General features: G+C 35.6%; 2 protein-coding genes across 6 annotated transcripts; one reads left to right on the top strand and one right to left on the bottom strand.

The window, feature by feature from the left end:
• Positions 1–3,961: 3,961 nt before the first annotated feature.
• Positions 3,962–8,218, top strand: LOC111295486 (E3 ubiquitin-protein ligase RFI2-like). 3 transcript variants are annotated; one of them, XM_022888989.2, is made up of 7 exons: positions 3,962–4,519; positions 5,146–5,315; positions 5,814–5,872; positions 6,614–6,639; positions 6,743–7,127; positions 7,500–7,722; positions 7,849–8,218. In XM_022888989.2, exons 1-7 carry the CDS (start codon positions 4,330–4,332, stop codon positions 7,972–7,974), a joined length of 1,179 nt encoding a protein of 392 aa, XP_022744724.2. In that variant the 5' UTR covers positions 3,962–4,329; the 3' UTR covers positions 7,975–8,218. The 3 variants fall into 3 exon arrangements, with proteins under 3 accessions (XP_022744724.2, XP_022744723.2, XP_022744722.2); XM_022888988.2 differs by having other exon boundaries at positions 7,500–7,750; XM_022888987.2 differs by having other exon boundaries at positions 7,500–8,218.
• A 780-nt stretch (positions 8,219–8,998) lies between these two features.
• LOC111295487 (serine/arginine-rich splicing factor SR30-like) lies at positions 8,999–13,628 on the bottom strand. Of its 3 annotated transcripts, none has more exons than XR_016327311.1 (15): positions 13,544–13,628; positions 13,356–13,444; positions 13,174–13,239; positions 13,012–13,086; positions 12,802–12,907; positions 12,672–12,718; positions 12,313–12,370; positions 11,911–11,960; positions 11,719–11,775; positions 11,524–11,639; positions 11,338–11,436; positions 10,108–10,313; positions 9,512–9,545; positions 9,295–9,384; positions 8,999–9,210 (listed from the first exon to the last, which is right to left on the bottom strand). XR_016327311.1 is itself a non-coding variant. In XM_022888990.2 (14 exons), the coding sequence occupies exons 2-14, from the start codon at positions 13,437–13,439 to the stop codon at positions 9,196–9,198; spliced, it is 897 nt and encodes a 298-aa protein (XP_022744725.1). In that variant the 5' UTR covers positions 13,440–13,444; positions 13,544–13,628; the 3' UTR covers positions 8,999–9,195. The 3 variants fall into 3 exon arrangements, 1 of the variants encoding a protein (XP_022744725.1); XR_002690827.2 differs by having other exon boundaries at positions 10,108–10,199; XM_022888990.2 differs by lacking the exon at positions 10,108–10,313.
• Between the last annotated feature and the right edge of the window lie 212 nt (positions 13,629–13,840).

Here is a 13,840-nt window from a genome sequence, read left to right as displayed (position 1 = left end):
TCGATGTACGAGTTAAGATTCATTTAGAAATCTTGTACCAGTAGAATTAGGATATAACACCCTATATAAATACCATGCAAATACAAGTACACAACCCTGAAATCAAAGTATATTTTCATCCTGCAACAGTTATATATCATTCATGGCTGATCGTGCTCCCAACCCTTTTGCTCGTTTGGGTGGCGAACATGGCGACGATCCGTCAAAGGCCATCAACCATCGAGTTACATCGGAGGAGGCAATGCGTGATCATGACAACCGTACTGATTTTTCTGAAAAAGAAGCGGACAGAACTAAAAACAAAGCAACAACAATATCAGATGCCTCGAAGCACATTCAGAATAAGTTGGAGAAGAAACAGAAGAAGCTGAAGAAGGAAAAATTTGAACAGGATATCATTGATGAGCTTGAGAGTTACCAGAAGAGATCAATTAGCAATCCCAAAGCTAAAGCAGAAGGATCAGTTGTTAAAGAACAAAAGCAGCATGGCGGTCGTCGAAAGCGTAACTTTTGGACTAGTAATAAAAATTTTTGCATGCTAATAGTGGTGCTTTCAGTTATAATCATCGTAGACAATCTTCTCAGTTTCATATTTAAGTTTTTAAGTTCTATGTAATTTTTTTTCTTCTTCTTGGTTCCCTTTATTAGTTAATTAATGTCTTTTCTTTTTTTTTTTTTTTTTCTAGACTGTGTTAGACGAAAGGGTTCCAAGAACTAATTAGGGTATAATTTTGTAATAATCATAATAATTAATTTTTTTTTAAAACAGCTTCTTGCTTTAAATTAGTTTTTGTGAAATTATTTATTAATGAATTTAGAAGTAAGTAAATTGTGTAGGCAATTCTCAAACTCTGATTTTGGCCTAACCGGACTCGATTATGATTGGCTGCATGTACGCATTGCCACGATTAACTTCTTTTGGCGTATCTCATGTGCTGGTATTTGGCATAATGCAATGGTAATCTCACAAATTTATAATCAGTTTTTCATGTTTAGATAATTTCTTGATCGGCTTAGGCTTAGTTTAGCATTGTAGTTGGGTTGCAAAAAACTTTGGTTTGTCAAACCACGGTGCAAAGCTGAAATTTTAAATCCGTATACGTATATTGTTGTCATTGTGGTCCAAATTAGAGTTTCAGAACCTTATTGTAATGCCAAACTCAGTCTTTTTTAATTCCGCCCCCCCGCCCCCCTTGGCGTTCTGTCGTCCATGGACTTTGTGGATTGTTGTTGTTCCTGCAGCCTGTGATCCTGTTTCTGTTTTACATACATGCTGAGAGCCCTTTGGTACTTCACCGCAAGTATTTACTTGTTTCATTTCATTTTACTCATTATATGCTTAGATTCAAAACATGAATGCTGATACGCTTGACTTGTCTTATCTTTCTCCTGTCTTGAGTACGGGTTTTGGATGTAGCTCCAGCATTGCCTTTATCTGAGTTTTTGTCTCCTGGGATGCAATAGTGTCATTGGATGGTGCAGGCATCCATGATACACGAGATTGGATGGAGATGACTGCTCTACTAGATAAAAAGATACTTCATAATTCAAGTGATTCTCATTATTTTAAAGGTTTTGGTGCAGTGGGTATCATAAAGGGGTTTTGTGTGCTTAATGCCTAGTTGGAAGACAACAAGAAGTTTCAATTGGCCAGCAACCAATCTGTTTGTCCTTATGATCTAATGGCGTTTGTGAGAATTCACTGCTTTGATCCGAGAAAGTCAGAAGATGTGGGTGACAAAGAAGGTCATCTTGGAAGAAGAGAAAATGAGCTCTGTTTGAATACAAAGGATATTGTCAAGCTTGAAAAATGTGGTGATGGATGGGGAACAGTAATGACAAACGGAATCAGCTGCACGTATTCCCAGGTACACGTTTATCTTCAGAAGCATAAATTAGCGTTTTTCCTTTGTCTCTTAGTTGCTTCAATATGATTCAAACAGTATATCATTGAGAACAACCTTTTTCTTATGCCTGTTGCTAGGTTTGATGTGGGTTGAGATTACATATTCGAGGCTCTATTCAACAGAAGTTCCCTTTTAGATTCCAACACTTATTCTGATGCAGTAAAACAGACCTGTGGTGAAACTTTTGTTTTTCTTGGTGATCTGATATTTATGGCGCATTCGGTTCAGTTGACCAAATATCAACCTCGTCAGGGATTTTTTTTTCTTAGTGATTATCTTCCAAACAAGCTGCAAAAGAGCTTAACATGCACATTCCATGTTTCTCTAATATTAGCTCTTCTCAACAGCTTGCCCGAAAGTACAACATTTTCACTTAATGGAAAATTTACCTTCTGTTCAAGCATATGCTTTTCCACCTTCATTGCATTGCAGCTCATCACCCTAACAAACAGATAATATATATAATGAAGGTGAATTTAACAGTGCCAATGTCGCTGTGCTGTCCAAAATGGATATGGCTGCCGACATATCCCTTCGAAGCCGTGAAAGCAAAGCATTGCTGGCTTCCTTTGGGCACCAACTGGACTCTAAAAAAAAAGAAAAAATTAATGCATTTTGTGTTGTATACGAACGTTCCCTCATATGGCCACTTGGGTTTCGTACATTGCAATTGGATTCCCAGTTGCAAAAACATGCATTGTAAAAGGATAGCAATCCAAATCATAGCCATTAGCCAGCTTTTCTTTCATCTTTGTCCATGTAAATCCTGATTCATCAGATCAAAATAACTCAAATTCTAATAGTTTAAGTGTTAAAATATTGAAATTTAACAATTTATGCTCTGATTAAATTAAGTAAATGGGAGGGGAAGAATTATGAAAGTTGTTGCTAGGTTACCTTGTCATTTCAGTTAAATTTTATTGTGATTGATAGTTTCTTGTTCAAACTTCATCCCATTAAAATCTGTAAGAACCCCTCTCAACACTTGATTTTTTTGCTCAAATCGATGTGGGATTGTGTTTCAAGATCATTCCAAGAAGGAATTAGTTTCAAATTAAAAAAAAAAAAATTAAAGATCTAATATTTGTTTAAGCATGAGTATTTAACTATGATATTTTATTCCATGTTAGTTGAGATTTTTGAGAATATTAAATGCAAAGCAAATTCATTAATCAAAGATATATTGTTCTTCATTAGCCATCTACCCAAAGCATATTCTTCAATAAACGTAACTAAATATTCGTTAGAAAGTTTGATCCTCTTAATTTGGACAAAAGCTCAAGAAATATAAAATAAAAAATTTTGAAGAAAACAAAAAAAAAAAAACAATTTTACTTGATGAAATATAGTATAATTATTATATTATAAGAAATTATTTAATACATTAATAGTAATTTTTTTTAATTTTATAAATAGAATTAAGATAATAAGATATATAAATTAGTATTTTTAAATATATAAAAAATATGTATCATCATATTAATTTCATTTGTAAAATTAAAAAATTTTACTGATAATATATTTGAAATTATTATTTTTTTGTCTTTTTTTTAGTAATCAAATCTATAGTATAAAAATAGTATATGAATTCACGTTTTTATTTTAATTTTGTACATTATTCTTCACATGAATCATACACTAAATAAAGTCTTAATAAAAATCAAAATGTATATTTTTTCACAAAATTTTTTCAAATGTCATGTACACTAGCTAGTTTTGAAAGAACATTTTCCCACGTGCCAAACAGTTTTCCTCATGTTCGACCCTACCCGAATCCAAAAATTGGCCACCCAATTTCCGCCCACCATTTTATTTAACAACAAAAGTATAGCTCACAGATAAGAGATAATAATATTATATTTATTGTTTGAGCAATAGCCAATGTCAACCAAAAGCAATCCAACCCGTACAAAGAACTTTGAGAAAGAATCTGACCCGTCGGATGGATGTCATTTGGACAGAGACTATTTGGTCAACTTAAACAGTACCAATGCACCTGTCCAAATCTGACGGTCCGAAATTAAGGTTTCTTCTAAGACAGAGAAAAAGAAAGTGAAAGAGAAAGACAGAACTCCAAAAAAAAAAAAAAAAAAGACGAAAACGAAGATAAGAGAGAGAGAGATTTTTCACTTTCGTTTCTTATTTTCCCTTCAACCCTAAAAGGGATTTAATATCTCTGTTATTCTTTCGTCAATCGAAAAAGGAATCTAAGAGTTTTTGTTTGTTTCTTATTTCGTTTTTGTAATTTTATCCGATTGGAAACGGACGTCGTGTTGGTGAACAGAAGCAGGAGGAGGAGGAGGAGGAGCAGGAAGAGGAAGAAGGGGTGATTTAAACGGCGTTGTTTTTTATTTTAGGAAATTTAGGTTTTGAGATTTTGGGGTGGATTAGTTTTAAGTTTAAGTTTATAACTGTTTTAATTATGGGATTAGGGATTAATGGTGGGGATGATGTGGTGGTGGATGACAGTGATGGAGGTGCCGATGGTGCTGATTGCGGAAATGGAGGGAAATCTTTCGGTTCGGTTTCATGCTCGATTTGCCTCGAAACGGTTGCCGATAATGGGGATCGATCATGGGCTAAGCTTCAATGTGGTCATCAATTTCATTTGGGTAAGTCAAAATTGTCAAGATTGGAACTGATTTTGTCAAGGAATTTTTTTTCCTAAAAAAATTGGGACGATAGGATCTGGGATCAAGTTTGCTCATTTCATTTCTGGGTTGTGTTTATTCTGACTTAATTGATGATGTAAATGAGGAAATCATAAAGATTGAACCTTTTTCCTTTTAAATTTTTTTTAATTGTTTATGCTATTCTTGTTGCTGAAAATGACAATTTAGCTTCATAAAAAAAAGATAACTATTTCATTCAGGCTCAATCTAAATGATCTTTGTTGTTTCAATAAATTGCTCCTTTTTTTTTTTTTTATCAATTGCTATGGCTGATTGGACGGTCAGAGTGAATTTTGCATTGCAATTAGTTTTTCAAGACTATTAGTAACATGGAATCAAAAGAATTGCTGTGTTTCTAGATTTGCCTATATTAGTTCTATTCATATGTTTTGATGAGTTGCAGCTTGGGAGACAGCTACTAGTATGGACATTAGTTGAATGTGAAGGATTTTAGAGTAGGCTTTATGTTATATTTGTTGGTGTGTTTGGCAGACAGTGTAATGAAATGATTGTTTGAAATCCATTTTAAAAGTTGTTATTACATGGTTTGTAATGATTGTTTTCAGATTGCATTGGTTCAGCATTCAATATAAAGGGTGCGATGCAATGCCCTAATTGTAGGAAAATTGAAAAAGGTCAATGGCTTTATGCCAATGGTTGCCGTTCATATCCGGAATTTAATGTGGATGATTGGACACGTGACGAGGACCTTTATGACCTGAGTTACTCTGAAATGGTAATGAAGCAACATTTCTATGCGAATTGTTTTTATGCAGTTTCAACATTCATGGCTTAGTGAAATGGTTTTTTTTGCCTTATTTGTGTTTATGTTTCTTTTTTTTGGTATCTTGATATGTTGTTTAACCTTCTCATCCCTTGCCCTCCACCCCATGTCACTTTAAACCACCATCAATTTTATGGGTTTATTTAGTGAGTTAAATTTGATATTTGAAGCTCTTAGTTAATGAACCAAATTTCCTTTACTAAATCTGAACTGTTATCTGGGTTTCTTAAAGTTCAATAATTTCTTCCCAAATGAAAATTTGGCAGATTATAGTGTAAATTGCACTACTCTTGATACACTGCATTGCAAACCTATACAATCATTTCTCCATGTTAGTTTTTGTTGTTTGCCTTCTTTGGCTCTATATATGCATACACTTTAGACTGACTGATGAGTTGAATTGAAATCTACTTGCTGCTTACTTCTTTTGGTTTTTTATGGTTTTTGTAGTCATTTGGAGTTCACTGGTGTCCATTTGGAAGCTTAGCACGACTTCCTTCATCATTCGAGTAAGCATGACCTCACATATTTGAAGTTAAATCTAAGTAGTTTTTTGCTTCAATCTTGTATGCTGAGATGTGGTGGTCAGTTGTCTCTTCTTCACATCAAATGTTTGCAACCTTATGCATTTGTGTTTTTTCGGATGAATTTTTGTGATAAATAACTGCGAGAGAGAGAGAGAGAGTTTGGTGGAAAGTTGGTATCTTCTAAGTTAAACTGATTTAGAAATTAGAAAAGGTTTATGCCCTGCTTATTATTTGTGGTGGTGAAATGGTGTTTGACTTCAAGCAAATAGTGGATGTGCTTGCTACCTATTAACCTTTATATCAAAATTAATATGCAAGTAGTATAATTATTTTAGACTGTATAAAGTCTGCAACTTATGTCCCCAAATTAAAGAACCCTATCTTGATGGTTTTCTCTGTCATTTGCAAATCGATTCTGTATGAGATACGTGAGATGAATTGCTAATGTTTTAAGAGGTACTAGGCACTGGGACTCATCTTTGGGCCGGAAGTATTTCCTGAGCTTAAATTAATGGAGCATAGCATCTTGACATACATATTGTTTATTTCATCGGAAGGTACAATATGCTTATCATTCTAAGTTGGAAAAGCTTTATGTAGTATATTATCATTAATTCTCCCTTAGTTAAAAGTTCCCCTTTCATTTCTTTACGCTATCATTACAGCTTTGTTTGCTTTTCATTTGTTTTCTTTCCTTAACATGTCTTGTTTTTCTGTTTTCAGGGAAGGAGAGTTTTCATCAACCACATGTAAGATTTTTCCTCATTTTCTTAAGTAATGCTTGTTGTTATGGGTTTTATTGGTGGAGGTTGCCTGGCCTAATATGCTGATATGAGTTGTATTTGAATGCAGATCACGAGTTACTTGGACAACATGCTATCTTTGCTGACCATTCAGCATCTGCTAGTCATCCATGTCCATATGTAGCTTACTTTGGGCCAACAATTCATCCCTCATCCTCAAATTCCAGTGGCAGTGTTTCAGATAGTTCTAGTTTCAACAGTTCCTGGAATGGTGCAACATTGCCTAGTGAGATACCTAGATCTTATGCTTTTCCTGCAATGGATCTCCATTATCATAGTTGGGAGCATCATTCCCCTCCATTCTCCACATCTAATAGTCGAATTGGTAGTTCTGATCAACCTACAATTACACCTGTCAGTCAAAGGTCAATCAGGAGCAGTTCTGATATGCCTAGATCGGGATCTTTTATGCATCCATTTGTTGTTGGCCACAGGTATGCCTCAACATGATTGACATTTGTGATTTGATTGAGTTTTTACTGTTCTTTTATGGAAACTACAAAATCTGTAGAATATTTTTACCAATCCAGCCATTTCTGGAAAACAGCAATGATCTCTTTCCTCGGGAAAACAACTCCCCCACTCTTTTGTCCTCCCTCAAAGGGGCTAAAATGAGACACATTGAGAAAACATAGAGCTTGATTTTTATGGTCTGCTGCTTCAATTGTTTAGACTTTAAAATATCATTCAGAAATATAAAGCATTTAGTTAGACGGTCTCATTTTCTAAGTATACAGACAATATCATACAGAATCTATTTTGTTCTTTGTCCTCTGCTGATTTTTGCTAGTGCTGTGTTTCTACAGTTCTGGTGCTAGGGCAGCTAATTCGGTTGCTTCATCGTTGATCCCTCCTTACCCTGGTAGCAATGCCCGAGCCCGTGATAGAGTTCAAGCTCTCCAGGCATACTATCAACAACAGCACCCTAGCACTTCACCGGCCATGCGGACACCCATTATTTCTGGCTCCCGAAGATCAGGCAGTCATAGAAGTCACACTCAAGTTCCAGTGGCCTCATCATCTGACCAGGTGGGTGGCTTCTACTTCATTCCATCAGGTACTTCAGGCCGTAACTTTCAAGAGGCAGAAAATCCTGTGTCAACTCAGTTCCATGCTTGGGAAAGAGATCATTTGCCTTCATTTTCACTAAACCAGGTCGACAGAGATTCAGGTTGGGGTGCATTCCATCCGGTTACAAGTGGTTCAGATCCTGGCATAAGATCCAGCAGCTTCCGCCAAAGGCACGGATCTGAGAGGACGTCATCACAAAACCGTTCATAGTCTTTCTTCTGATATACCCTGTTTGGGTGAAACAAACTTCCTTTGTCCTCTACTATGAATGAAACCAAAAAGTTATGTATGCTTGAGAGACGATGTATGATGCTTGAGTCTGTCAATCCGGGCAGGGTGAAAAACTGTGAAAGTGGCCCGAAAACGATCTTTTTGGTAGCCACATGGCGGTGTGCTGGACTTGGCTTCCTCTGGTTCCTTTGGCTTTGAGGACATAAAATAATTTTTTTTTTAATGTTGGCTGGTAGAAGTGGTGTTCAAGCTTACAGCTTTGCATGATGCTCCTGCATAGTACCCACAATTATAGACACATAAAAAAATGGTGTTTATGGAAAGAAATATAGCCATAGGTCATCTGCATGATTGAATACACATGCCCGGCAACAATGCGCCATCTGCTAGTTGTTTCCTTGTGAATAGATGTCTAGGGCATGTATGAAATGACTACCCTGGGCAGTTTTTTCAAGTAGATTTTTTTTTTTTTGGTCATTCAAGGGGCAGAGCCCTACATTTGGTCTGCTTTTATTTTAGGTATTATTCATCAAAACCGAGACATATTAGCTTTTTTGATAGCTCGAATGACGTCAATCGGCTCGAAGAGATTTGGACAAAAAGATCGTTCTTAATTTCTCGCTTGCCTTTTCGACTAATCTATTCTTCCACAAACAAAAAGAAGAGAAAAAATTGTACCTAAAGCGTTCTTCATAGTTCATATAGTAGCCTTATTTATCAAAACTTCATCTTCAAAAAAAAAAAAGAAAAGAAAAGAAAAGAAATGCCTCATTTTTTAAAGATGATCTACCATCAACAATCCCCTGTTAACGCTCAGGGCTTATTGGATGAAAAGTTATCAAATACAAACCAAAAAATTTATTGAAACTAAAGATCAATCAATATCGTGATCACATTGAAACTTTTAACCTTAAATCATTCATCAACTGAGCAATTTCTCCTACAACAAATAGTTAAAAACCAGCCGATATAGAGAATGTAGGATTAAAATCGGTGGTCCAGATAAGAGAGAAAAAAGACAATGCTCATATGATTTAACTGATGATTACTAGAGAAGATCAAGGTTTAAATTACTACTGCCTGAATAGTCAAAATCCAAATTTAAACTAGTTCTTATGCAAGTATCCTGATATTCATGCTAACAAAAGATTACAATATGCTGAGGAGATAAATCTTGTGATCCTTGGAATTCAATCCGCATCAATCAGATTTCACCTGTCAACCACAATGCCGTTATCAGAACCAAGCAAGCAAGGAGATGATAGGAAATGTTTAGAAACTGATATGTATGTATCATACCGATGGTTCTTGAGATATACTGCAGCTCCGGCTCTGGCTCCTGCTTGCGCTGTTTTTTGGTGGGCTTCTGCTCACATGTTTATTGCGAGGCTGCATATCAAGTAAAGCACAAAAAATTTAACAGAAAAGCAATTGCGAAATACCAAGCCCGCATGACACTAAATTCTACCTCCCTCACAAATCAAACTAACTAAAATCTGAATTAGTTTCAACTTACAGATGGAGTCAGTGATCTGGATCTGGAGCGAGATCTGCAAAAAGTTCCAGAAACAATGAATTTAATATCCAGAATAATCCTCTACAACCTTTTTGGTCCCAAGGCCTCAGTGTCAGTTCCACCTCAGGGTAAGCATAATCATAGAAAGGGAATATACCATCCATCTTAACCAGCAATGGCAGAAGAAGAATTATCGCACTATTCATGATCTCACCATTTAGTAATGATCTTTTTTGCAGGTCATGACAGCTAAATAGAACCGAAATGGAAAGAGGCAAAAGACCAGTAGAGAACTTAAAGACAGATACTTAAATGACGAAGAATATTCTCCAATTATCTATCATTAAATTCAAAGAGATTCCTGAGCACAAAATAGATAATGTTGCAGTAGTCCCAAGAATGCCCTATTCCCTGATTGTCAGGAATTGAGTAGCAAAAGTAAGAGCACTTAATTCATAGTCGTCCAGCTTTAAAATTGCAACACATCCATTATATACCGATCCAGTCTAGCTCTCTTTGTGCTCTTTACATCACATATCAGAATTGTTAGACCTCTAATGGTTTCCAGAGGTGCTCGACAACAACAATAGAATTACCTCAACAACAAAATGAGTTGCAGGCATTTGAGCACCACATCCCATCAAGTTCCTAACATCCAATCCCCGGATCGCCGAAATGAGCCACAGATCTAGCAAGGAAACAAGGCAACCCTTATGAAATAGGTATGATAACTGGCGAACCAAGCAAGCCTTTTTCTCAATTACTCCCCCCAGTTTGGAAAAATCTTTTTTTTTACTGCAAGCTGATAAAAGAGTTTAAGGGTTCAAATGACAAACAGAATAGGACAAGATGATAAGCTTTCTAACCTGGAATATACCAGATTAGAAAACATCTGTAAGTACTTTTATCTCACATTCAGCATAACAAGATAGATTGCAAAACCTCTGCTTTTATTGGAGTCTACACTTGCAAGTCACAACTTGATAGAGAGAAGGATGGTGATTAAATTATAAGACCCATAATCCAATTATTTGATTAAATTAAGATGTAATTTAGAATTGTACAAGAATAATAAATGAAAAAGACAAGATGAGAAAATATTAACAAATGGACTAGGCTGAAACCACGGACCACCATAAACAAACCAAAGACAGGATAACAATAGGAAGATGAAGCATCCCTTGTAGGACACACTCTAAGACCCTCAAAACAGTAGCATGAAATATGACAATGCAGGTGTAGATGTGCAGAGCCATGCTTAAAAACACTTAGATACTTGTAAGGAAGGCTCAGATTCAACTAGAGCTTGACAAACACTTAGATTCATGTAAAAACACAAGGAATGGTATTAAGCACTTCGATGTCTACACAATACTAAAGTTCACAAGCTTTTCTATGCCAAGCCAAAAGATAACATCCAATCAAACAAGAAGTAAATTGTAAAAAGTTAACACCAAGCACAACGAGCATGAAAATTGTACCACAAGATTCTTAAAGGGAAGGAATCCAGTATCAACGAAGTATTTCAATTAAAGTTAAAAAAGGCCCAAAGAAAAAGAAGTGAACCGTTAAATAGCATTAAATCCGAGTACAGAAGTTATTTTTTGCTTTTAAGAAGAAGAGAAACACTTAGATATTGAATTGATCAGACTTAATTACTAGGCACAAAATAAGAATTTTGAAAACAAGAATGCCACTAGGTCCACTTATAAAGATTACAAACAGGGACTTAAATGAGTCACTGTCACTTGGAAATTCATTTAAACCATTTGAAAATCAAAGCATCGGCAACATAAAAGGAATAATAAAATAAACTTATGCAATACCTTGAATCAGAGCGGGCAGGTGAAACTGAATGGGAATGCAGTGAATCAGACCTAGAAACAGATTGAGATCGCCGCGAGTACCTGGGCCTAGGAGATTTGCTGTAGAATAGGCCAAATAAGGTAAAATGAATATAGAATGAAATATAAATACTCTAACTGTTATTTAACCAAACAATGGAGATTAACCTTCTGCTCCTGCTACTATAACTTCGGCTTCGACTAGGGCTTGGACTATACGTACTACGGCTTGGACTTTTAGAATAGCTGCGCCTAGAATCATATCTCGAATCATACTCCTTCACCTGAATAAAACAATTAGATATGTGATCAAGTAGTGTTGCACAAGAATGGATCTAGAATTAAATATTCACTATAACATACCCGTATGTAAGCCCGGCCAAATGCATTTCGAAACTCAGAGTCATCAAGCTTCCTTATCTACAGAGTCAAAATATAACTTGTTAGAGAAGTGCTGCCATTTTTGTTAAGGAGGTTACAATACTACAAAAATCCCAACTCCACATAAACAATTTAGAGCTTAAAAGTCCACAAGATTAAAGCACAGTAGCTTACGGCATATTTCATATCATCATAGTTTGTGTAATCTACAATCCCTGTCATCCCTGCAAAGAAATTGCAATAACATTAATATAAATGTCAAATGAAATTTCTTTCCAAGAAAACTGTCAAATAAATGTAATACACAAGCAAATCATGTTCACGTACAAGCTAGCAATACATCATAATATATGTAAAATGTTGTTTGTTAAGCCACAGTAGGGGTTGCTTTCAAAACATCTTCCAATTCATTGTCACATTATAATCAGAGATGTTCCTCTCAGGCTGTACAGGCTCAGCATTTTCAACATGAGCACTTCAGTGTGAAGTGATCCTAGAGGAATCTAAGCTATTTCAACTGATAGTTATAGAGTGAGGTGCTGATGAATTATATAGCATGATAATGATTCTACTTACCTCCACGATCACGAAACACTTGAGAGAAACGTACATCCCCAGCTTTGCGCATGTGATCCTGGTCATAAAGCAATAACCATTTATCAGGCACAAACCAGCACAAATAATCAACTTGCTTTTATACATTCAAAAAACCTTTACATATAGACCATGTTACTCCTTTCTTATATAATGTAAGAATTCTACAATATTTTATTATCATTCATCATCATATTATAATTTATGCACCTTATACATAATTTGGTTATTTGAAAGGAATTAAGACACAGGTAAAGGCAACAATCAAGGAAAAATTATAAGCACAAAAAAGGAATTAATCAAGTAACAACCAAAGAAAAAACAATAGCTAAACAACTCACCTTTAGGTCTTGCCATGAAGCAGAAGATGGTAAACCAGTCACCAAAACTGCATATAAAGAGATAATAAGTTTAACTTAAGACAGAAGAAGTTTGCCAAACTACAAAGATGGTGTCAAAGGCTATACATACCGCGATAGTCAGAGCGTCTGGAAGGTCCACGGGTACTGCTATCACTGTAACTGCTATGGCGATCCACAGACAATGAAGGCCTTCGCCCACCATGTGTAAATTCAACCTATAAAAAAAAAAACAGAATAAACATAGTCCAATAAGCAAAAAGCTTAAACTGAAAAGAGACTATAACCCGAATATACGAACAAGGCAAGATTAACGACTAACCCGCAAACGATACCCATCAAAGTTATACCCGTCTCGACCACAAATTGCATCTTCAGCATCACGCGGATCCTCAAACTGCAATTTGCCATTGTTAGAATACTGAAACCTGAAAATTGATTTCCCCTTTCCTTTGCCTCATAATGACAAAATATTAAAACTCACCTCAACAAAAGCATAACCAGGGGGCCTTGGTGGGATCTTCAAGTCAATATCAACAATGGGTCCATACTGCAATACGGTGACACATAACACTAAGGAAGCAACAACAAAAAACGATGCATTGAAAATTTAAGCTAAAATTAATTAATATAAAGAAATCTTTTTTTCTTTCTTTTTCTTTAAACCTTGTAAAATAAATCTTCGACTTCTCTCATACGTGTATCCCCAGGCAGATTGCCCACATAGAGGGTGCGGCTTGAACGGCTCATTTGCCCTGAAACGAAACTCAATTTAATATATATTATATATATGAAAAAAATGAAAAAAGAAAAAAAAATAAAAATAAAAATATAAGAGAAAAAAAAAGCGTCACCTTGGAAGAAAGAGTTTGAGAGAGAATGGTGAAGAGGAGCGTTTCGTTTGAAAGGGGATTAGTTTAGATTATTCTCTACGGCTATGGTCGGGCTTTGAACGAGTGAAAAGACATATAAAAGGAGAGAGAGAGAGAAGACAACAAGGATTTCAATTTCATCGTATGTTGTCACGTGTTCGTGCTTGATTTCTGTTTTTCTGACTCATAGATTCTCAACCGTTGGATTTCAGTTCAGCTTCTCCATGGGCTAGGTACTGGCCCATGGAGGTGTTTATGGGCAAGCCCGAAAAACAAAAA

This window comes from Durio zibethinus, chromosome 14 (assembly GCF_047325235.1).
Source record: "Durio zibethinus cultivar Kanyao isolate XHJ-2024 chromosome 14, ASM4732523v1, whole genome shotgun sequence".
In the NCBI taxonomy this organism is placed as follows: domain Eukaryota; kingdom Viridiplantae; phylum Streptophyta; class Magnoliopsida; order Malvales; family Malvaceae; genus Durio; species Durio zibethinus.
Note: the sequence above shows the minus strand (reverse complement) of the source record. Positions and strands in the feature narration are given on the sequence as shown.

Bases quoted from the DNA above. Each gene is read 5' to 3' on its own strand.
- LOC111295487 (XM_022888990.2), bottom strand. From the start codon at position 13,439: ATGAGCCGTTCAAGCCGCACCCTCTATGTGGGCAATCTGCCTGGGGAT. The intron at 12,719-12,801 runs GTATGTATAGCC...CTTTATATGCAG, and splicing joins CAGACGCTCTGACTATCGCG to TTTTGGTGACTGGTTTACCA. The intron at 11,437-11,523 runs GTTAATCTCCAT...CCTATTCTACAG, and splicing joins TATAGTAGCAGGAGCAGAAG to CAAATCTCCTAGGCCCAGGT.
- LOC111295486 (XM_022888987.2), top strand. From the start codon at position 4,330: ATGGGATTAGGGATTAATGGTGGGGATGATGTGGTGGTGGATGACAGT. The intron at 5,316-5,813 runs GTAATGAAGCAA...TGGTTTTTGTAG, and splicing joins ACCTGAGTTACTCTGAAATG to TCATTTGGAGTTCACTGGTG. The intron at 5,873-6,613 runs GTAAGCATGACC...TTCTGTTTTCAG, and splicing joins CGACTTCCTTCATCATTCGA to GGAAGGAGAGTTTTCATCAA.